General features: G+C 41.5%; 1 protein-coding gene across 3 annotated transcripts in view; it reads left to right on the plus strand.

Annotated features, from left to right (window-relative positions):
• The first annotated feature begins 974 nt into the window (after positions 1 to 974).
• The window catches only part of FSD1L (fibronectin type III and SPRY domain containing 1 like), a 64,914-nt gene continuing 41,285 nt past the window's right edge, over positions 975 to 24,603 (plus strand). The window contains exons 1-5 of one of the 3 annotated variants that reach the window (XM_037902335.2): positions 975 to 1,130; positions 9,366 to 9,461; positions 10,525 to 10,656; positions 16,284 to 16,385; positions 20,946 to 20,968. In XM_037902335.2, the coding sequence (XP_037758263.1) occupies positions 1,116 to 1,130; positions 9,366 to 9,461; positions 10,525 to 10,656; positions 16,284 to 16,385; positions 20,946 to 20,968 (368 nt within the window). In that variant the 5' untranslated portion in view covers positions 975 to 1,115. The remainder of the gene's footprint in view (positions 1,131 to 9,365; positions 9,462 to 10,524; positions 10,657 to 16,283; positions 16,386 to 20,945; positions 20,969 to 24,603) is intronic. The other 2 variants (XM_037902337.2, XM_037902339.2) reach the window with 2 other exon arrangements.

Here is a 24,603-nt window from a genome sequence, read left to right on the forward strand (position 1 = left end):
TTTTTATGTGTCCAACTTGAGATGCCTTATAAGGGCCTGATTTTCAGAAAGTGCTGAGCACCTGCTCTCTAGAAGTGAGGTCCCTTTGAGGCATCCCAGCCGGACATACAAAAATGGAGGCAATCCAAAATCCAGTGTTGCCAACTCTTCTGCTTTTATTGCTAGTCTTGAGATATCTGCTGCTCTTCTTAAAGCCCCAGCTCCTGTATGCATCTCAGTTTTCACTAAAATAAAATTACTTTTTTTTTAGCCCTCCTGGGTGTGGAAAAAAAGCTTAAAGCCATGAGCCAAGTGTGCCCTACAGGCTCTGAAAGCAAGAGGCAAATAAAAATAACTAAAAGTTTAAGTTTTTTTAAAAAATGTCATGATTTTGGGGGCCTGACTCATGATTTCTTTAACACCTTGGAGCTGCTGGCCAGTGAAAATCATTGGTCACTTGTCAACTCAGGCCAGAATGAAAATGGCTTCTGCCCCTGAGGGGGCGGCTATGGCGTGGATACAGACTCCACTGCTGGCCTTTGCCAGGTCAATACACCCTCCACTCCCCTGTGCTGTGGGAATAGCCCAGGCCTGGCTGGGACTGAGTTTGGTTCCTGCACTGGGCAGAGCACGCGCGCCGCCTGGACGCGAACCTGCGACTCCGGGGAAGCCTCGTTCCTTTAGCGTGAGACGCCCCCAGGCCAACCCCCGCCCGAGCCGCCGGTGTGCATCACGCCCACTGCGCAGGCGCCAGGGCTGCAGCTCCCACCTCCATCTCTCTCGCCTTTCCCCTCCCACCTCGAAGTAGACGTTCCTAGTCACGTAAAGGACGGAGGGGGGGGGGGAAAGGGCGGTGCGCCCTGTCAGACGGGCCCGGGAGGAGGCGGTGCCTGGTCGAGGCGGTGCATCTCTATTGGACGAGCAAGGAATGGGGCGGTGCGTCCTGCCCGGGAAAGGGCGGGCACGTTGGGCGGGGATGGAAGGGGTTTGTGGGGGACAGGACAGCGCAGGCGCAGAGGTGCCGGTGGACGCGCGCTGAGGGTGCGAGAGTCGAGCCTCTCTCCCGCAGACGACTTTTATTAGCGGGTGGGCTGAGCGATAGGCTGTCTTCCGCGCGCGCCTGCCGCAGCCTCGCTATGGATGCCCAGAAAGTGAGTGAGCGCCCGGGGTGGGGGTTGGTAGTGGGCGCGCGGGAGACTGGTGTGAGGGAGTGTCGCTGGGGGAGGGGGGGCTGGCTCCCGCCCCCCGCGTCCCCCGCCTCTCGGGCGGTAACGGGCCGCGCCCACCCTCACGGGGGGGCCTCCCCGGCAGGTGTGAGGAGGCAGCGGGAATGGCTGCGGAGGGGGGGGGGGGAGGCAGGTTGGGGTGACTCGCTCTTTGCCCCGCCCGAGCCGTGGGGTGGGTCTGGGGGACGCGGCGGGGGGCGGGGGGGTGTTGGTCACAGCCTTGGGGGCTGTCGGAGGCTTTTGTTCAGCTTTGTTTTGCTGCAAGGCAAACCTGAGTGGCCGCCTCGGGAAAGTGCTGTGTAAGTGCTGGGTACCGTCGGCGGGATCGCTGCGCGTGGCGGAGCAAGGCTCGCTTGGAAGCTGCCTTCGGGCGACAGGGCAGCGTTAGGGTGCCTGCAGCCGGCTGGGTCCCGTGGGACCTGTTGCTTTCAGCCCTAGAGGCAGGGGGGATGCTGAGGTGGAGCGTAGCTGCCCACTAAACGTAGCTTCCATTGAGTGCGTCTAACTTAAAATCTTCATGTGAGAGGGAATCCATCCTTCTGTCTGTACGCTCTCCATTTCTCTCTCTCTCCTTTGCCGTTTGTCTAACTTGTAGCTTTGGAGACGGCTTTTTCACAGAGAGGCTGTATGAAAACCGTATAGTATAGCTGAGAAGAAACTCCCTTGCGACATACAGGGGAGGGGAGGAGAGGAGAGCGGAGCAGCATACATGCGCAACAGTTCCTGGGAAGTAGCAGGTTTCCCTAAGGGATTTGCCTGTACTAGTGAGAAAATAGGACAATGTTTCAGCAGTGGAAGAAAAATTCTTATCAGTAACTTGGCATACTGCAAAATGGTCAAGTGTAAGAGAGCTACTAGGAAGAAAATGCTGGGAAAATAGGTGGAAAGTGTTCTGCAATATTGGTCTGATCCCTCCTACGAGAGGGATGTAAAGGGGTTGTAAACCAACAAATGTAAACGTTGAGCTAAACAAAAGACTTAGCATCCCAACAAGCAGGATACTAGTTGTATGTTATAAAACACCAGTCTGGTATAGATCTCTCTTATTGTGCATTTTGGCCACCCGTAAGTAGATTGTTGACATAGGTGAATCCCTCTGTTTACTGTTAATGTGAAACTGCATTGAAGGGGACAAATTAATTACATTTCTTGTATGTTTTTAAAATGTGGCTGTTGGCCCACGTTCCCTTCTGTCACCTTCCTTGCCTGTCCCCCACCCAATCAAATTATTGACCTGCAGAGAAGTGGTTGGGTTAGGAGACTGCGCCAACAGGAAAAAGTTAGCATAGGCTCTGCAAGTAATCTTGACCCAACTTTGTGGGTCCCTGACCAGGTATCAGGAAGGATTTTTCCCTGCCTCCTCCTTTAGGATCTCACCTAACTACTGGCAGTAGCCCAGAAACACTGGAACTATTGTTAGCTATGAGTTGTACCTTGATTTTTTTGGGGCTTGAAAAACTTCACACACCTATTGTCTGGATGACTAAGCTTACTACTTTGAAATATGCAGATGAGAAATGCTACCACATAACTGGTTGTTAAGCCAGCTCTGTGGTAGACTCCTGTCAGGGTGCTCTCACGGGGCCTTTTGGTTGAAGAGGTAAGGGGGTGAACTTCTGTAAGTCTCTTCCTCATTAAATGTTGTATAAAATTGAACCTCCATCCACCTTTAGTTGCTGGAAGAGAAAAGGAATTATTCTCTTCTCCCCTCCCACAAGCGGTAGGAGTAGGGGAGAGGGCCTCTGCTATTCTACTGATTCTCCCAGTCTTGAGTAGTGGCTTCTGCTTTACCCTTTTCTGGAGCCTTTTTATTTTGGGTGGTCCTCTCCAGTGCCTGTCTCTGCTAGTCAGAGCTTTTCCAAACAGTAGCATTCACATGATTTCTAAGTTTTACTGCTGCCCCATGGGGTTCTGCATAGTATCCTTGAAACCGACCATAGGTATTGTTAATCTCCCTTTGGTGCTGCTTGGAGAAGCTATGAACAGTAGCAGAAATATTACAGCTATCTTCAGACTTGAAGAGGGCAGTAGCTTGCTTTATGCTTCGTTAACATTTGGAAAGTTACCTTTGAAATCGTAATGTCTTGAAACCTCATTCTTAAATGAAAGGTTTTGCAGAGGCTCAGACTCAGAGCTAGACCCATACTTGCTAGGGCCAAATGAATAACCTTATGTATATTTCATTAATATTTGAGGTGTTCAGTTGCTATGTGAGTGCCATAGAAATGCATATAAATCAAGTGTCATTTAGGAAGGGACATCTTGTGTATCTGTAAACTTACAAAAAATCTTGTCATGTCTATTACTGTATATTTGTAGTGTAGTATGACAGACTTGCTTGTGAAATTTTAGATACACAAAATGTATTGTCGTCTTTTTGTTAATCCCATCTAATGGAGTCCGCTTTAGGAGTCTCCCCCCCCCCAGAGTGCTCTGTTCAATGCTATGTCCTCTAGTCTATTACACCACAGTCTAACGTCTTCCTTTATGATATTCCACTGTGACGCTTTGGAGTTTCACCTAGACCAGTAAAGTGTCACTTACAACCTTACGTGCTTCTGTACTGTGCAACTTTGACTCAGAGGCCTGACACCAGCCACCTGCATACAGCACAGTGACCTCACTCTGGCTTCCACCAGCCTGGTTACTCCATGCAGGGTGATACTAACTGTCCCTCTGGTCCTGTGTCTACCCAAAACTGTCTCCCATGCAGTGCTCAGCCTTTCTCTAAAGGACCAGCAAATTTGATAAGGTTTTATGAGTGCTACAATGAGAAGACCATACACAGCATCAGCCTGTTAGTTTGACTGTGGATTTTACTCTTTCCGTTTAAAACACTCCACTGAGATTGTTAATAAACAATCTCAGTGGAGTGTTTTAAACGGAAAGAGTAAAATCCACAAAGGACAGATACTTAAATGATACCAAACAGAAGGAATAGGGATAGAAAAGGTTCCAAATAAACAAAAGTGAAAATATGTTTGTGATAAATGGGGGGAGGGAGGGAGGGTAGCTCCCTTTTGTGGACACTCAGTTGGCTATGGAATCCCTCTTGGTGGTGGTTCTCTGCTTCCTTTACCTATAAAGGGTTAACAAGCCCACAAGTAAAAGGAAAGGAGTGGGCACCTGACCAAAAGAACCAATGGGAGGGCTAGAACTTTTAAAAATGCCGGGGGGTGGGGGGGGACAAAAAACAACAACCCACAACCTTCCCTTTGTCTAGGTGTTGTGATTCTCTGGGGGGAAAAAGGGGAACAGGGAGCAGTTATGCAGTGAGAAGCTTAAGCCAGATATGAAAAACCATCAGATAATACCTAGAGATTGCTTATCTGAAACCCCAGATATGTAAGTAAACTAGGGAATGTCTAGAAAAACACGATTAGGTTTATTTCTGTTTATTGGCTTGTGGACCCCTCTGTGCTAACCCCAAATACTTTTTGTTTTGCTTTTAACCTTTAAGCTGGACCTCAAGAAGGTTATTCTTGATGTTTAAATTTTGTAAGTGGGTTTTTTTAAAATCTAGCAAAAGCCTAAGTTCCAGATATATTTTCTTTTTTTGTTTTTAATAAAATTTACCTTTTTTAAGAACAGGATTGGATTTTTGGTGTCCTAAGATGTTTGTGCATGTGTTCTTAAATTAGCTGGTGGCAACAGCTGATTTCCTTTATTTTTCTTTTTCCGCTCTTCCCCGGAGGGGGATGAAAGGGCTTGAGGGTACCTCACAGGAAGGAATTCCAAAGTGTGCCTTTCTGATTTCAAAGGGGGTGTATTTTTTTTTTTTGTTTTTTTTGTTTTTTTTGCATTTGGGTGGTGGCAGCATCTGTGTATCCAAGGTCAGAAACTGTAACCTTGGGAGTTTAATACAAGCCTGGAGTGGCCAGTATTAATTTTTAGAATCCTTGCGGGTCCCCACCTTCTGTACTCAAAGTGCCAGAGTAGGGAATCGGCTTTGACAGTGCTTCTAATGCTAAAACCCAATTTAACAAGCTGGAATCCTTGATTTTTCTCACCATAGTCCATTTTAACAAGTCTTCTAGCAGGGCTGGCTAGTCCTCAGGCAGGATCCAACTCCGATCTCAAAGTGCTTGATGTCTTTGTTTCTTCAGGTGAAGAATGCTAAAATGGCTTGTTTTCTCCACTCATATTCTCAAGGTTCATCCTTGTTTCCAGGGGGCTCAGCTTGCTGTGTCCACCAGAGAGCTGATGCCATGTGTTTTTGTTTGTTTTGTTGTCTCCTCCTCTTTGATGGCTTTGTTTACAGTTTATGTAAATGTACTTCATTGCCTCTCCTTGATCAACTTACATTGGAGACAATACAAGCAGGTGGAGCCATGTTCCTTGGTCAACACGGGGTGCTTTAAGCCCTACCACATTTTAAAAACATTTCCAGCACATTTAGTATTCTTGTGAGATTATGTACTGTTAACATAAAAATTATAATCAGTGAGTTGCTCGTTTTTCAATGATATATTTCAAGACATTCTTTAAATCAATATAATAAGTATGTGGGGTGCACTGAGCTGATCGGGTCAGCTGAGACTCACTGCTACATATCAGAAAGCCCGATGCCATCTTCTCATGAGGGTAGGTTATAGTTTTGCCAATCGCTTCTTGGGTTGGCCTCTTTTTCTTTCTATCTTGATGGGTTGGTCTTACCCACATAGTTGTCAGGACTGTGCTTTACACAACCAAACCATTTGAGCCTGCACTCCCTCAATACAAAATGTATCCGATCACATCATGTAACTCATGGGCATTAATGTGCTATTCAGAGGCACTAAATCTAATTCTTAAATTACAATGTAATTAATTTGCCATGAACAGATTGTTAGCATACAATATTAACACATCTAAACCTTATCTTAGGACTTCAGTGACTCCATGAACATGTACTAATTGGGGTACTAAGCCTGACTAGCCAGAAGGAAGTACAAAAATGAAGGGGCTCACCAATGACATCCAGGACAATGCCTGATAAGCACAATGCTTACCTTCTGTGCAGTGTTATTTGAATCCCCCTCTGTGGGGAATTAGCCAAGGGGCTTCACTGCAACTTGCTTGTTAGGCCATTCTCCGATGGGATGTAAGCCTCTACTTTTGCTCATAGCCAGGTCTACACTGGAAACTTGCATTGGTATAACTATGTTGCCCAGGGCTGTGAAAAATCCATACCCCTGAGCGACACAGTTAAACCAACCTAACCCCTGGTATAGACAGTGCTAATTCTCTCATCAGCATAGCTACTGCCTCTGGGGGAGGTGGACTAACTGTGTCAATGGGAGAAGCCCTCCTGTTGGCATACTAGCATTTTCACTGAAGATCTTCAACTGTGCCACAGCAGCCTTTTAAGTATAGATTGGTCCTCTGTTTTCCTACAGTTCATCTTAATGAAATTATGGACAGCAGAAGAGAGGATGGAGCTGCCAGCCTTCGGAGATGAGCTGTAGTCTGCTTCATCTTGCATTTTACTATTCATTTGGACGATTATTTGCAAACAAAATACTAGCTGCTGACTTCTAGCTCTTTTATTTGAAATTGATGGCTTGGGCCCCAACACCTGCCAAGGAAAGCTACTCACTCCATTAGTGGATTTTTCAACCTTTACCTTTTTTCACCAATATGGGGAAAAATATATGGTTAGGATTAAAGTTAGCCGAACTTCATGGTATTCCTTCCTGCTTGATGAAACTGAAACTGTAGCCTTGAAAGTTTTATGTACTATTTCTAATAGTCTTGCCGATCCTTGTTTCTCCCCCCATTAGTCCTAACTCTAGGATCATTGGCACAATCTTGTTTATGGTGGGACAACTGTTAGCAAGTAGAAAATGGGAGTGATACATTGTTTGTATTTTAGGAGTGGCTGTGCAAAGGACTTTATTTGAATGTTACCTAGATAGACCTTTGCCTTCAGGTAAATTCAGACTTTATTGTACATGGCTATAAAATGTTTTTCAAATGGCAGAACCAACAGGATCTAGTAAATCCAAGTCAAGAGGATTGAGAGTTTTCTGACTCATCCATACTGATGGTTATGTTTATAGGATCTAAGGCTTAGCTGTGGGCTTGTCTGACACAAGCACAATTGCTCCTGGTCAGTAGTGAACCAGAAAGCAGTTGGTCAGATTAGACTGTCTGAGGGAATAACTTAAAAACAACTTTGTCCATAATATTCCTATATAATACTTTAATCAATGGGAAAGCTTCTATTCTAAACCAAATGGTAGAAATATATTCATAACAGTAATTTGAGGGAAGTAATGGATCCTGGTACATATCACCATAGCAATTTGACTGTCCTCATTGAAGAGTAATAAAAATTGGAAAGATTTGTCAATTGTATGCAGTTGCACACAATTAACCAGAATAGTATTGCATGACTACCTCATGCCAACTCTTGATAGGTGTAAAGGTAAACTTTCCAAACTTGAAATTGGAAGGTATCTTTTCCTAAGGGCCTTCTGGCAGGAAGCAGGGACTGTAGATAGCTTGCTGATTTTTTTTTTTTTTTTTTTCCCCACTGAAACACTGATAAGTGATGTATCTCATATTAAAATCCTTAGAGTGCAGGTAGGTGGATACTAGTATAATTCAGTTCTTAGTGTTCTCCATAGCTTACCTTTCAATATTCTGTTGAACTGGATGTTGGCATACCCTCTAGAGACAGTGGACAGCATCCCACCAGTTTTAAGTTACCTGAGTGCTATACCACAAGGTTGATCAGCTGACTTGTTTCTAGGCAGTTACCCAGTTCCAGGTTTTTTTTAAATATTTCTGAGGAACTGGAGAATCATACACACACACTTTATTTGTGAGATCAGAAGTAATAAATTTTCCTGTGATGAATTTGTAGAATGAATTAAGGATGGGACTAGGAAGAAATGTTAGTTTAAACACAGTTGCTTATATACCAACTTCTGTTGACAGCCAAGCCAAAAACACTGAAGTTTTAGCCATGCTTTATACAAATTACATGATCAAATGTGTAAAGGAGTAGAAAAGACTTCTTAAAATAAGGAAAAAGCCATATACCTTGGTGGAATACCTCTTAGATAGCGTTTCTCAATGCAGCAATCGTGGCTGCATGCTGCTACTAGGGGCTTTTTGTGTGTCCCCAGCCTCTCCTGGGTGGTGATATGGGAGGGCGGCAAAGCAACGGCCCCTCCCAGGGCTGCCAGTAGGGGTTGGGTCCTGTCCCCCTCTAGAGCCACAGATGTTGGAAGAGCAGGCAGGTGGCGGGGCTCAGGTTTCAGATTTGGGGTGGCCAGGCAGCAGACTCCAGCTGTGTGGTGGCAAGCTTCATCCCCTGGCCCCAGGCTCACCCCCAGCCATTGCTCAGGGCTCCAGTCCCTGGACTCACCCCCACATAATCCCTGACCCTGAGCTGCCTCCCTACCCACCTCCACATCCAGGGCTTAATTTGTCCCCCAGCTTGCCAGGGCTGAGTAAGTCTGTTGTGAAAAATATTTGTATGTCTGTTAATATCACTTTTCGCTGCCTCCTTGCTAGCTAGCAAGTCTGCTGAAGTGATATTAACAAAATACAAATATCTGTTTTCACACAGACAGACTTACTAGCTAGCAAGTATTAAAAAAATAAGCAACCACATAAAGCAAAAGAAACAACAAAAAGGGACAAGAATATGCAAAACATATTATTTGTTTCTATTCTGTTGAGGTCCAGTAAAGAACAGAGAAAACTGTACATCATTTTTATTTGAGTCTGCAAAAAAACCTACATAAATATGCACATATATGTCCAAATCGTTTGTAATTTTTTTCCCCCTCAAGTTAATTAAGTATTTTAGGAAAAATTTGCAGAGCGGCTACCAGCAATAGTTGGTGGCCACACGCTGAGGGCACCAAAAAATCTCTTGTGAGAACCCCTGTCTTAGATCTCACATCTTTGACTGTTTTGGGCCTTCCTAGCTTTAACAAAATGTTGTCGTTTTGAAACAAAACTCTAATTTCACATTAGGACTTGAATCCATGTTTGTATTGTCTTTGGTGTTACAGTGGGAAGTGATAGGCAGACAAGGTTTTCATTCAGTAATAAACATTGTCTTTGGGGTAGCAAACTATTTAAAATTGCTCACAAGATAGAAAATATATATAATCTTTACACAAATATTGAATTTGCTTTTGAATTTCTTTGTAATTCCAGGAAGCTCTACAAAGGATTATCTCTACTTTGGCGAACAAAAATGATGAAATCCAGAACTTTATCGACACACTGAGCCATACGTTAAAAGGTGTTCAGGTACACGTGTTAATATCTGTAAATCATTATATTTGCAAATGTGATGAAGTTGAGGGGTGGGAGGTCAGTCAGACTTGGATTATTGACGCTCACTTAAAAAAATTCTTGGTGTGTAAAGAGCTGCTATTGACAATTCTTAAAAACCAAAAAGGAAAGCTGTTGTGGTGGTTTTTCTGTTTATGGGTGATTCTACTGAAAGTAAAATGCAAGTATACATTTCAATTCTGAAACTGAAAAATCCCTGTTTTTGAGAAATGCTGAGACTGGACTCATCATTTAGACTCTTCCCTATAGTTTTTGAAGCTTCTGCCACCTTGTGTGAAGTGGAAGCTGTGGTAGTTGTGTGTGAACTTTTTTTCCTAGTTAAATCCAGCTCACATTCTTCTGAAAAGCCAATATTCATGTGACATGTTGAGATTTCTTTGGTCTGATCATCAACACTTGTCTTGCTTTTCAGGTTAGTGCTTTTAAATCAGTAAACTGGAAGATAACAGACTGTCAGACTTGTGTTGTATCTTTACCCCTTCTCTCAGTCTACAACAAGGATTAATTTTTTTCTAATTTATCTACTGCCTGATGCTTATACCTCTGTGCTCTTTGCTCAGCATTGGTGTGTCTGTAACACTGTAAATCTAAAAGCAAGTTTCTTAAGTAGTGGCAAATAAAACCAATTGCTGCTCATAGAACTAGGTAATTACGTGTGTGTGTGAGAACTACTAGTTTTTTGTGTGTGAGAGCTTGAGACTCATGACAATGAGAGGTTTGTACTATTGGATAACTAATGTTTACACATACCTGTGTGCTGTGCAGTATTCTGTTTGTAGCATTGCTGACATAACCAACTGGTGGCCTGTAATATTCTAAATTCTCTAGTCTGCTTGAGAGGCCCACCATACAAATTGCATCATGACTAGCAAATTTTTATGAGATGGGGTAGCATGACAACATGCAGAGTGATCATTGCAAATTGTAGTTTGGGGTGGGGAGGCAGGGAAGCTTTCACTCTAGAAGACTGCATCACTGTTCTTGCACAACTGAAACACAGTTACGATTCTCTTCTTAGGCTAATTCTTCTAATGTAATTGCTGAGCTGGATGAGGAATTTGATGGTCTGTATTCTATACTGGATGAGATGAAGGAAAGTATGACCAACAGTATTAAGCAAGAACAAGCTCATAAATCTCAAGAGCTACAGGTAATTACATACATCTGAAAGTTTTTGCAGTACTAAGGATGTAATTCTTCACAAATTAGCTAGTTTTAGTCAACGCAAAATGATTTTGCAGCAAGTATTTATAACAAATGTTTACTCCTAGCTAAGGTGTGTGTTCTATCTTAATTACTTACATGGCTTTCATTGCATGAGTCCCTCAAATTTTTAAATATATTTAACTCACATGAATGTTGAGTATAAGGAAGTGCTGTTCCCCCATTTTACTGATGGAACAGAGAAGCTAAGTGACATGCTGAGGGCCACACAGGCAGATTGTAACAGACCTAGGAATTGAATCCAGGTCTTAAGTCCTAGGCTAGCACCTACTTACTGATCCATACTTCCTCCTCCTTGCTCTTTACACATAAGGAGTTGTCTGTCCTCCACTGGAAAAGTATGAGGTACTTGTTGCTACACAGTTCCCAATACTTACGTTTTTCTGAAGTGTTGAATTACAAAATTGGATATAAGAACAGGTATTCTACAGTTAGTCCCCTACACAGGGTGTATCTTTGGGAGCGGGAGTGTGATGACATATAAACAAAACAACTGACTTTCTGAACTGGACATCAACTTTGTATCCGTGACAAACTATTGGAGAAAATAAAGTGTAGCTTTTGGAAAGATAAACATTGGCATATGTTGCAAGGGACTATGAATCTTATCTTTTTAATTGCTGTTCCTCTAGTTAAAAAACCTTATTGTGTTTAACATTGAATTTGCTTTAAGGAGGACTCCAATGTGGATGGAATGGTATCCTTATTTTCCTTTATTGTGAAAATGTCTGTCTACCTTTCCTCTTCACCCTCCTGCTCTGAAAGGATATGCTCCCCTTATTCCTAGTGTGGTTTTTTTGTTGTTTTAAGTCCTAGACTGTGTTTCTCAGAACAAATTTCCATGGCTCCTTTAGGGGCCTGTTCACTAGTAATATCCATACTCAAAGGTTTGGCAGCTAAACTTGGATTAAATTTCACAAAACAGTTTCCAGAGTACACAGGAAAGAGACATTTTCTGGCTTTATTCTTTAGCACTGCTATGAAATAATAGGGCTGGAAGACCGTTGTGGTCGTTTGCATCTCAATACCCACATCAGCCACTCAACTTTTGTTCCAGAATTCCTGCAAATAGACTCTGACTAAGGCACTTGATGTGCTTTCTTGTCTTTACTCATTATACTCTTCTAGCTCCCTCATAGCAGTGCTGGTGTTGGAGCTCTGAGACCAAGCCGAGAGGTTTTAACATACAGGTTTTTCCTATATCCTTCTTAAATTTCATACCAAATACAAGAGCTAGTATTGTCATTTAGATTTTTTTTTTTAGTCTTAAAATAAGTTTAGTTACTGAAGTTCCAGTCAAGAGCCTAATTACATTTATGTAGTGTTTGACTGAGAACAAAGGGTTTTGAAACTGGCCTGGCTGACACTCTTTAGAAAGAGGCAAGTTCTGTATTCTGCAAACTTTTTAGCTTGCTACTCGAGGCTTTTAAGGTCAGAGGCTAACATTTACTCACTGTACAGCATGAGCAGATCTACTTGGCACTTAACTCTGCCAGAGACTTCCTATAGAACCTTAGGCAAGTCACTTTTCTGTGCCTCAGATTCCTGTCTCAAAAAATGGGGATAATCCTTGTTACTTCACATGTGTGGGTGAAATCACTAATGTTTATAAGGTGTTCAATATTTTAATGGTTGGGGTGGGGTAGCTGTGGAAGCAAACAGCATGTATACCTGATAGGAGTTCTGGTATTTAATTAGACCAGTGCTTTATTTAGACATGTATCACGTCTGATAGTGGCCAGTACCAGTTGCCTCAAAGGAAGGTGCAAGAAATCCCTAACTGGGCTGTCATTGCTCAGATCATGATCTGAAGCAGGAGGGTTTAAATCTACAGTTATGATCATACCATATAGAAAACTTTAAGGAACTTAATTTCATGACCTAACAGAGGGCTTGACATTCTGAAAGCTTGTCTGTCAGTGTCGTACAGTTGAACCAACAACTGTTACCTGAAACCTATGTATTGTATGACTGCACTGCCACTTCTTGAAATCCGAAGGAAAAAAGAGGGCCCGTGGAATGTTACTGGTGACTGAATACTTGCAGGTTTTGTCGGCTTGCCTTTCAGGGAAAGTTGTTATAGCTACCAGCCCTGGAAATGTTTATTTTCTTAGTCTTCAAATTTGATCACCTTCAGTGTCTCATGATTCAAGGAGTCCCATGGTACTTTTTTGGAGGGGGATGGAGAGGAGTTGTTTCAGAATAGAACTGCACTTTATGAATCTCCAAAGGCCTACTAAAAGCAGGTAAAGGATAATGGTGACTATTCTAGATGTACCTTAATTGATAAATCAAATTTTTAGTCAAGACTGCAGGCTGGACTCCTTGTTGGCTAACAATGCACTATATAGGTCAACTGTACAAAAGTATAGCTGAAATAATGGAGCTTAGTCTAGGGCAGCAGTTCTCAACTTTAGCAACCTGAGGACCACCACTCTGAAATTTTTCATGGACCCCCAAGCCCTCATGCACCCATCCCACATCTTCCCCTCCCTCCCAGTGCCTCCTGCATGCCGCTGAACAGCTGTTCCCCAGGGTGCAGGAGGTGCTGGGAGGGAGGGGGAGGAGTTGAATTGATCAGCAGAGCCTGTGGACCCCCTGGAGTACCCTCACAGACCCCAGTTTGAGAAACACTGGTCTAGAGTTTAACTGGGTGTGACTCTTGATTGGAGTTGAGGAAGCAATGTCTCCTAATTTTACTGTCACCAGGAAGTGTTTGTGCTGTGTTTACACAGGCAGTCTTCCTGATACTATCTGGATTGGAAAACTACCTATTCCATGCCTTTAAATGGGAAGAACTTGTAAGTTGTACAGTCATGTCTGTATAACTGGTAGATTTATTACAGATCTACCAGATATTGTAATGTGGGTGATTTTAATTAACTCTCTTCTAAAGTTGATGTCATCTCACAAGAATATTGAACTCTTCTATAGGCCCATGATTAAAACTGGAACCCACCCTTTAAAACCTGTGAGGCTGGAAGAAACACTACTTATTTGTGGGGCCATCTATCCTAATTACACTTGTTTACAACTGACATGGCTCCTTCCATTCCTTCTGTTTCCAAATACTGATGCATCCATCCGGAATGCTAATGCTAGTGTCTGTCTGCTGTATCTTGGCAAATTGTTTAGAGATGCCCTTAGCTAAACACTGCTATTGTTGAGATGTCTGCTTCTATGGCAATATTATGCAATGTTGTGCGCTGTATATCAAAGCTGATATATCAGCAACAGTCACATGTGGGTCAGTGGACAGAAGCTACATTGACTGGCTTGAGGGAAGTTTGCATTAATTCAGTCAGAAATCACAGAGAATTGATATAAACTTTGAGGTATCAAACAATCTTTTGCTGCTAAAGACAATTACTTAGATCCTAAACTTTTATTAATAGTCTTACCTAAAAAGTCTAGATGGATTCAGCCTCTCACTGAACATAACTCTGCAAAAACTAGTTACACTTATGCAGCGTTTGAGATAGGGATGTAAAATGTTAACTAGTAAGCATTAGGCTTGCTGTTAATTGACCTTAACCGTTAACCCCGGCTGACCAGCTGCAGCTGGCCAGAGGGACCTCGGTTAAAGGTTTATCAGTTAAACAATTAAAATTATATAGTTTTTAAACAGATATTTACATCTCTAGTTTTGAGAACAAAGGGCTTTGAAACTGGCATGAGTGTCTCTCTTTAGAAAGAGGCAAGTTCTGTATTGCGCAATTTTTTGGTTTGCTACTGGAAGCTATTCAGGGAAGAGACTTACATTTATTTGCTGTACAGTATCAGCAGATCTATTGGGCACTTGCAGTGCTGTATCCCTAGATCTCAAGAGTGAGTAAGCAGCACATTACAGAGAAATTGATGCAGATTAAATGACCTACACAGCAACAAGTTGATGGCAGAGCTAGGACAAAACTCATGTCTCCCTTGCCCTATCCTTTGGTCTGCAGTTAAGATATTGTACACAGTACTAAATTACATTTGAAGGGGTATCTCCATAATATTGAACTAAGATTTTTTAAAACTGGAAAGCATGGTTCAAGCCATACTGAAAGCTTTTTAACCATATCTGCAACATACACTTTAATTTATTTGGCACACTCTGTAAAATGTTTACAATTTTTAGTATGGTAAGAGCAGTAGACTGCAGTTATACATTCATCGGGCCTTACGGGTGCCATCTAACTAATTATTTGCTCCTTAGTTTCATAGGGCATAGTACACATCCTTAAGTTTCAGCCGTAGAAACTTACTTAGCTAAGATGATGTGTCCTGCCAAGAAGGATGCCAAAGCCTTTGGGTGGCAGAGCTGATACTTAGTAACATTTATAGTGCAGCTGGGATGAATGTCCAAATTCTGCTGTTCATACTAGTACTCACTATTGTGAAACCCTGGCACCCCAATATTCACCACTATCTTGTAATTAGGATATGTTTTGTACAAAATGTGCCTTGTGAGGTATCATTCTAAAAGTCTTGATCTGCTAGACAGTAATATCTCATTGGATTGTATGTGCTATTGTTGTATGTGAAGTTATGAAGTTTGGTTATGTAGGTGTTACTGAACCATGTTGTGGAGGTTGAAAACCCCCACAAGCAGCCTTTCAGGTAAAACAGTAAAAAGGCCAAACAATATTAATGGCTAATTGAGAAAATGTGCACAAGGATTACCCCTGGAACTGTGTGCAATAGAAACCTCTGAGATATCATTACACAATGGGAACTGTTTGACCCAGGTCACAGCAAAAGAGCTTTCCAGCAAGTGGGAAGAAGATATAAAAGGGGGATAATGACCTGATGATACCTCACTCTCCCTACAACAACACACCTGGAAACACCTGAGAGCCGAGGACTGAACTGGGGGAAGTGATGGTCCCAGGCTAGAGGGATTTTTAGCCTATGTATGAACCTGGGAAAGCCAAGGCAGCTTGTGCCTTAAGAATCTGCCAGCCTGTTTATCACTCAGGGTGAGAATTTGCTAATTCATATCCTATCTAATTTAGTGTGTTTAAGATCAGTTTGTGGTTTTGTTTTACTACGGTAATCTGCTTTGATCTGTTTACCACTTAAAATCTATCTTTTGTAGTTAAACTAGTTTTGTTTGGTCTAAAAGCAGTACGTGTGGAAATTATAATTTGGGGCAGAAAGCTGTTGCATATCTCTTTATACATTGAGGGAGACGGTGAATTTTATGAGCTTATACTGCGCAGTTCCCTGTGCAGCACAAGATGGTATAATTTTGTGTTCACACTCCAGAAGGGGGTGTGTGCCTTAGCAACTGGGAGGTGCTTTAGCTGCAGAGCTGATCTCCACATCTGTGTGTGAAGCTGCAGCTAGGTGTGTCCCTATCTGTATGTATGCTGGTGAAAGAGCAAGCTCAGAGAGCTTGGCAACTTATCACAGCACCACAGTTTGAGAGGGAGCCCAGGCTGGTGGGTCAGGCAGGCTCAGTGGTACCCCAGTTCCAAGTGGCACCCCGGAGGGAAGCTGTCAAAACTATCTTACCAACTCTCCAAATTTTAATATTTGGAACTCTCTCCTGTTTTCTGACCCTAGAATCAACTTAGCCAATGTAGTAATGCCTTGGAGAATTCTGAAGAACTACTAGAATTTGCTGCACGGTCACTGGACATAAAGGACCCTGAGGAATTCTCAAAGGTAGAAAATTAAACTGATGTGAATAAGGAAAACACAGTTCTGTTTTCTTAACTTGAATGGGATTTTATCATAAATCTGACATTACAAACCGCTTAGCGTAACAGTAGTGTAAGAGGAGAGGAATCTGGAAAAGGAGCTAGTGCCTTGAGCCATAGTGCCAAGTTGGCTGTTAAAAGGTGAAAAATCAGTAGCTATATTGGTATATTTTCATTCTAAACTACCCTAGTATTGCTTTTTGCTAACTCCTGGTTTTGATGGGTTGTTACCATGACAGCTGCTATAGCCATTTGATTTAACTGCTGTTTAAAATCTTACATTAGCATCTGTAAGCTCCTCAGGGCAGTTTTTACCATATGCCTTGCAGGCCTTCTAATGTATGGGTTTTTTGTACAAATCTCCAGCACAATGACAGTCCAGAGACGGTTTGAGTGATTCGGTGTAGCTAATACAAACAATATATGTACATTACCATTAACAAACTTACAATTGAATGGGGGAAATGCACCAAGGGAAAGGTAGAGGAGTGGAAACACAATGCACCTGGTAAAATGCTGGCAATCCAGTTACTGCAGCTTCAGATCTATTACTAGGATATCCCACATTTGACTTCGTCAGTGTCATGTACCATATTTGTTTTGTACTAACAATGCAGTGAGCCACATCAAATCCAAAACCCAATTACTTGTATTTTCTGCCATTTTAATTTTCACTTGATAACAAGGATACTGGAAATGTTCTAGTAAATAGGACAATCTTACTCTTAAAGTGGCAGTGTGAGTTCTTGCTTTTTCCCTCTTGAAACCTGTTTGTTTGTTTTTTTTTTTTTCCCCGAAGGACTGACAAGTTAAAGCTAAATATCTATCTAGTACTTAAAAGTTAGGGAGCCTAATACATGATGGCTTATGACTTGTCATTTCTTGACATGTTAAAACTGGGTCAGATCTTAAACAGCTCTTCAGAAGTATTGTACCCAAAGCTATGTTATAGCTAGAGTCAACTGGAAAGCACACAGACTTTATTAATGGAAATCATCTTACACTAATTGTAATGACCATTTCTTTTGGCATTTGGATCACAAAATCTGCAGTATTCAAGGTACCAAGAACAAGTGTAGTCTGCTGTAATCTAGTATTTGTAACTTGCACAGTTAGCCTGGGCTGTAGTCTCCACTTCAGCTCTCTGTGAGCACAGATTTTTCATGAGCTGTAGGGCTCTGTTCTGGTCTACATGCTCCCACAGCTATGACAGTGGATTTTTTACTTCATTGAGCTTTAATACTTGGAAGGGGTGGCAGGGGGAGACAAGACTGCCCCTGCCTTTTGAAGTACTCATTTTTAATATTTAAGTACAGAAAAAATGAAGACCTTCTTACATTTAATTGCAGTATGCAAGAGCTAATACCTTGGAAATCTTTTTATTCAAACTAAACCCTTGGTTTAAAAACCAAAATAAAACCCACTAATGAAATCCCCTGGGAAGTAGGGCTGATTTGTAAGCTTATATTATCCTCACAATGTTCTTTCATACATGCAAAAGCACTTGGCTGCATCTGTTGTGGACACCATTTGTTGTGGACACCATGGTGCGTGCCTTAGCTTATTTTTAGGTTAAAACTGCAATACTATAATTAGGCTTGAGATGAATCCACTTTTTAGGATGTCATGACTATTGGGACTCAGATTTCACTGTAGATACCAATCTTAAGCAACCATCTAAGAGGCTGAGAAACTGCTTGCTTAATGGAAGCATGTTTCTTAAAAAAACAGAATTACACTCAAATGTGGAGATATTAATTGAAAAATACAGTAAATTGCATACGCTAAATTAGTGCATATCTCCATTGTAGGACTGTGCAATGTTGGTACTTGGCTGAATATTAATGTTGAAGCACTGCAGATCTCTACCTGACATAATAACAGTATACTATCTTTGCAGAACTCATTCTTTTAGCTGTGGAATATTGATCAGTAAAACAGTGCATCAAGACTGATTCTGTATACAGAAAGTCTCTCCCCATTTTAGAGATGCATCATAGGCAGTGACTTGATGTAAGTGTTGTTAAATGAAATGGGAGCAGTAGAGTTGACTGACAAATATTCCAGCCATTGCAATTTTGTTACATTATACAGGGCACAACTTTTGCATTTATTTTCATATGTCCATAAAGTAAAAACTTAAGAGGGGAAGATAGCAACCACATGCTATACTATAAGTAATTGGATATTTATACCTACTTGGGAACCATAGTAATGGTCTAAGTTCTATAGAGAACTTCATTTAAATGTTTCCATTGTCCTGTCTCAGCTGTAGATGGTCGAAGTGACTCATGTCATGTACAGCAGTATGAAGCAGGGTTGGCACTGATTTGCGCTCACTGTCCAGTCAAGAACAGTCAAAGACTTTTCTTGCAAGTTTCCTATTTAATTTTTATACACAAACTGCATTTAAACTGATCAAATGCGTCAAGTCTAAATTTAAGTGTCTCTTATGGCCACACTGATGAACTGATGCAAGTCACTATTTTGACATGTTTCACGTTCCTTGCTGAGTAGAGCCAAATACAGGTTTTTGTATGGCTAGCCGGCTAATGAGTCATTCAGCTTTCAATAACATGTAAAACCCCATAGTACAGAGAATCTTCTGTTTATTTTCAGAGTTAATCACTTAATTTGAGAACAGCTATCTCAATGTGGGGGGAGATGTCAAATCCTATTCATGTCTACTGCATTTAAACTATGATTGAGGATGGATTTTTTTTTTTTTGTCAAAGTGATATTTAGTGAATTAGGCTTCTGTGAATTTTTGAAACAAGCTGAAAAACTTCATCTAAATTGCTCACTGTGAAATTGTGACATGGAAAAACCATGAACAGCACTAAAGACCACCATGACTGACAAGGAATGTAGCTAGGAGAAGAAAACTGGATCAACTGCAAATGTCTCCTAGCATAGTCTGCTGAGCCAGCTCATTAGATCAGCAATTCTCATTTCTAAAATGAGATGTTCATCTTCCTTCTCTGTATAGAAACTACACTGACATCTTTCAGGTGTTACTTGGTTTTTTTGTTTTTTTTTCTTTTGAAGGGGTAATTGCAGGATTGAGAGCTAAATGTTTGCTTCATTAGAGAAATGACAGGATGGATTCTGGGGCTTCCCTGGAACATTCTTAAATCCTGGTTCTAGGAGAAGTGGTTTGTTTTTTGTTTTCCGTGCCCCCCCTTCAAAAAGTTGAACCTACCTTTTTAAAGGCGCAGCTACGAGGAATTGTAAATAAGAGCTGCTACATAAGACCCTATTAGGGTTGCCAAAGTAGGATCTCCTCCCTTGAGGAATGTCATTGGTCAAACTCTCTATTTTTAGTATACTTTACACAACAGATATTTAGCAAATAAGGACACTTGGAGTGAAATTCACCTCTGCTCAGAGGGTCCTCTGCAGGTATTCTAAATTGAAGTGAAATTCAGCCTCACTGATTTTTGTAGGTTTAAATAGTCCAACTATGTACAGCATATTGACATTCATCTAGTACAATTACAATCAACATAAGATCCCTTATGTGATATTGTAGTATAATTTCTTTATTACAAGACTTTCCTATCAAACCAATAATGTCTCCAATGGAAAGATATTTTTATGTAAACATGCTTGTACTTTACAAAAACCTTTCTCTTAGGTTTTGTAAAATACTCTTATGTCCAGAGCAATGTCCTAAGCTTTCTGGTGCTGTTCCTTGAGAGTTAATCCTCAAAATAAAAATCTCAGTTGAAGGCAACCTCAAACCAACTAGAAACTCTAGGTGAAAGATGAATCCACCCATCTTCTCACTGTTAACTTGTTCAATAACCTTTTTATTCTTAAATGTGACCAGGCCTCCCTGTTTTCAAATGGTAAATTTAAAACTTTGATACCCGTAGATCAGCCATATTGATTCTGGGTGTACTACAATAATAGCAGGAAGTTGAGTATTTGTGCAACTCCATATATTGGAGCTTCTGAGGAATAGATGGGGAAAATCTACCGTAAAGCAGGATTGACGAAACAGTACAATAACTTTCAGAGGGAAATTTTCCTTTCCTCTTTGATACCTATTCCACAAGTTAGGCTTCTGACAGGTTATGGTATGGATAAACACCATTGGCAATAAAACAAGTACTTTACACTATTGATTCAAAAGAGCAGAACCTAAGTAAATGCTGCTGTCTTTGTACTTTTTACTTTTAAATTTGGAATTATGGATGCAGGAAAGAAATTTAAAGTGATAAACTGGATATCTGCTCTTACACTAGAAGAAAAAGCCCAGTAATTTGGAGTTGGTTTGGTGTGGCTTTTGAAGTTGATTTGCTCTGATCTGACTTATTACAGCATTTCTAACCATTGTGCATTAACACAAGCTTATGGAAAGAAAAATCTTACATCAAAGTGGTAAAATATTGTTTGGTGTTTGAGTCTGAGCTGCATAGCTGTGGGATTCATAATCTAACTCTTCTTGCATGTTACTGCTGTTGAGACTTGCATGGAAGCACTAATTACCTTCTCTCTCTTCTTCCTGATATGCACCAAGGCTGCCAGACAGATCAAAGATAGGTATGGTACAAAACCTTCTACAAAACTTCTTGCTTTGTAATTGTTAATATCTTTTCACTGAACTCAAAAGTACAGTCTTAAAGGGGAACAGTCAACTTTCTGATGCTCTTAGGTATTGCTTACAAGAGTATCACAATTGAAAGATTATATACATTATTTGACAGCATTCCATATAGTCAGTTTCTTACTCTCCCCTGTCTAGCTGGTTAACCTCTTTCTCCTTTTGTGTGAGTCTTTCACACAGCAACAGGAGGAGGGAAATGGGTAACAACCCAGAAAGTGTGGTGAGAAAACCACGTGGACAGACAAGTGGATGTAAAATTTGAAAACATTTTTTACAATCTATTTTTATCAAGTTGACGGTTTCCCTTAAATTCCTAAATATAGGATCCTGACTTAAAAATTTCTGCAGGCTTAATGCTCTGTTTTGAGTATGAGGGGATGCCTTGCAGCTAGAATCTTTTTCTAGCTAAGTTATTCTAGTGTTTACAAAGAATGTCTTTCTCATGGTATCACCAGTACTGATGCCAGTGGGTTCACTGCCTGCATTAGTGATTTTTTTTGCCAAGGTGATTTCTTTTTGGATGTGAAGAGTCTTCAACACATACTTAAATCAACTTTTTTAGAGTGGAAAACTTCTAATCTGCCAAGTATTTTATGATGAAACAATGTTAAGGTAAGCACATCTTTCTTCTGGACCGGGACAATCTATTCAAAACATGCCTAGCAAACTCGGGTATATCAGTGGGTCTCAATGGAGACTGGAAGCACTTCTAAAACTTTTAGACACAAGCTGTATTCAGCATGTGGAAGACCAGCCCTACCAAGAGTTTCCAGAGTATGTTGCTTCCACTGACCCAGCGGGTTGGCTGTTGAGTAAAACATTTTCATGAGAACTAACAAGTTAATTGCCAAAGGAAAAAAGCTAGTTTCATGCTGGAATTGGTGTCCAAGGTAAACTCAGTGTTGATTGCTATGGGAAACTAAGCTTTCTATCCAAGCCCAAGCAGAAATAGAGAACCCTTAGTAGAAAGAAGTTTAGGAATGGTGGTGGCAGAAGTTTTGTTTAATGTGCTTCAGTTCTTTGAACAGTAGCACGCCTCCTGTTATCCCTTCCAAGCTCATGAAGCTACTCTAGCAGCATTCAGCCACTCTGCTGCAGCCAGTTTGAACAGTGACTCTCTATACAGCTGGTTCTGTTGGCCAGACATGCAGAAGTTTCACAACTAGGTTGTAGTTATGGGAAGTTTCTGCTTGGACAACTTGTAACTATTGACAACACAAGATTCTGTTAAGGTCAATCAAGCTTTTGTACTTTTGGGGCTTAGTCTGTTGGCTGAGCAGTGATAGCTGTGGGGCTGCTAGTGATGCATGCTGGAAAGTTGGTGATGGGGAAAATTCAAGTACTTCTGACTTAATTGTGAGCTACAGGGCTACTGGTATTGGATATTGAGCTGTTGGTCAAATCCTATTTTTGACTCTTGGGTACTGCCACTTTGAACTAGTAGTTTTTAGGATTACCAGCAAACTGTAAAATTCTCTGCAGGAAATGCAAACTTAGAAAGAATGTAAGTCTACAAATGGATATGGTCAAGAAGTAAAAACTCAAAACATGGATAACTGACACCACTTCACCATCTGGTCAAGACAAGATAGTTTAAGTACTCCAGTAGCGGGTGTATAATCCCGTTCATTCAGAGATTGTTTGAGAGGCCCCTGTCAGTTTCTGAGATTTAACTATTTCACAGCTATCACAATCCTGAATAATTTTCATAGTCTAAAACTGATGGCTTACAGTTCTAAAATTCCATCTTTAGGAATTCATGTTATTATAAACATTGATACTTTAGTTCTCTTGTCCTCAAATTGAAGCTGTATTCTCCGATTTCTCTCCACTGTTTAGGAAGGTTGGCATAAAATTTAAGTTTATGAAAAATCACCAATCTGTTTAATTAGGTATCTAAGGTTATTGTGGCGTGGGTCAGAGTTGGAATTGATCTTGTAATAGCTCAAAATTTAGTAACCTTTTGAACTGGAATATCGTCCACTTTTGATTTCCACACTATTTTTGGCAATGAAATGGCCACAGTGTGTCTGCTCTTTTCAATGCCAACTACACTGTCCTTTTCCCCCGGCAACCTGTCATCCTCTGTACTCTTTTCTTTCTCCATTAAGTCTCTAAGATCTGTTACTACTTTTCCCTCACTGTCTCCACTGCTAAAACCCTTTTTTGTGCTTCATTCACTCACTATTGTAACTGTAGTTTCAGTAAGACTGGCTCTCTTCATGGGGTGGGTATGGGAAGAAGTGTTGCTCCTGTTCCTTCACAAAAACACTTAAGAATCCGATTTGCTAGCCACTTCTCAGATGTCACAGATCCCTGGGTGTGAATTTGGTAAAAATGCTTCTTTTGTCCAACTTTTGATTTCTGAAACAGCATGTCATTAGTTGCTCCTTTTCAGAACTTGATTTTTCTTAAGTTTTTCATGTTTTTTAAAAAAGTGGGTAGGATAGAGTGAACATTCGATTTCAGAAGAGCATTTGACAGATGGACAACACTCCAGGGTAATGCTGTACAACTTTGTATGTTATAAGGAGCTAAAGACCTAGCTGGAAGGCACCTGTTTCTGGGAGAGCTCTCTTCCATCGGCAGAGAGCAGCTAGGCGAGCGCTCTTAGGCCATGTCTACACTACGAAATTAGGTCGAATTTCTAGAATTCGCTTTTGTAGAAAGTGTTTTTATACAGTCAATTGTGTGTGTCCCCACACAAATGCTCTCAGTGCACTTAGTCAGTGGAGTGCGTCCACTATACCGAGCCAACCGTCGACTTCTGGAGCGTTGTGGGATAGCTGCCCACAGTGCAGTTCCCGCAGTCTCCGCCCCCATTTGAAATCTGGGTAGAAATCTCAATGCCTGATGGGGCAAAAACATTGTCATGGGTGGTTCTGGGTACATATAGTCAGGCCCCCCTTCTCTCCCTCCCTCCGTGAAAGGAACGGCAGACAATTGTTTCGTGCCTTTTTTCCTGGGTTATCCGTGCAGATGCCATAGCACAGCAAGCATGAAGCCCGCTCAGCTCACTGTCACTGTATGTCTCCTGGGTGCTGGCAGCCACAGTACTGCATTGCTACACAGCAGCCGCTCATTGCACTGCCTGCTGCCAAGAGGCAATATGACCGTAGTCATTGTCTACATACTCCAGGGTGCTCTTTTAGCTGACCTCGGTGAGGTGGGTCAGGGGCTCCTGGGCAAACATGGGAGTGACTCAGCCAGGTCATTTCCCTTTTAAGTTTCGTCTCATGGGGATTCAGTCCTGCTGGCAGTCCTACTGCACTGTCTTCTAATGAGCAGCCAGGAGACAACGATGGCCAGCAGTCGTACTGCACCGTCTGCTGCCGGCAAGATGTATAAAGATAGGTGAAGTGGATCAAAAGAAGAAATAAACCAGATTTGTGTTGTATTCATTTTCTCCTTGCTCCCTCCCTCCGTGAAATCAGCGGCCTGCTAAACCCAGGATTGTGAGCTCTATCCTTGAGGGAGCCATTCTGTTTCTCCTTGATGCAAAGCCATCCCCTTTGTTGATTTTAATTCCCTGTAAGCCAACCCTGTAAGCCATGTTGTCAGTCTCCCCTCC

This window comes from Chelonia mydas, chromosome 5 (genome assembly GCF_015237465.2).
Source record: "Chelonia mydas isolate rCheMyd1 chromosome 5, rCheMyd1.pri.v2, whole genome shotgun sequence".
NCBI lineage: Eukaryota > Metazoa > Chordata > Testudines > Cheloniidae > Chelonia > Chelonia mydas.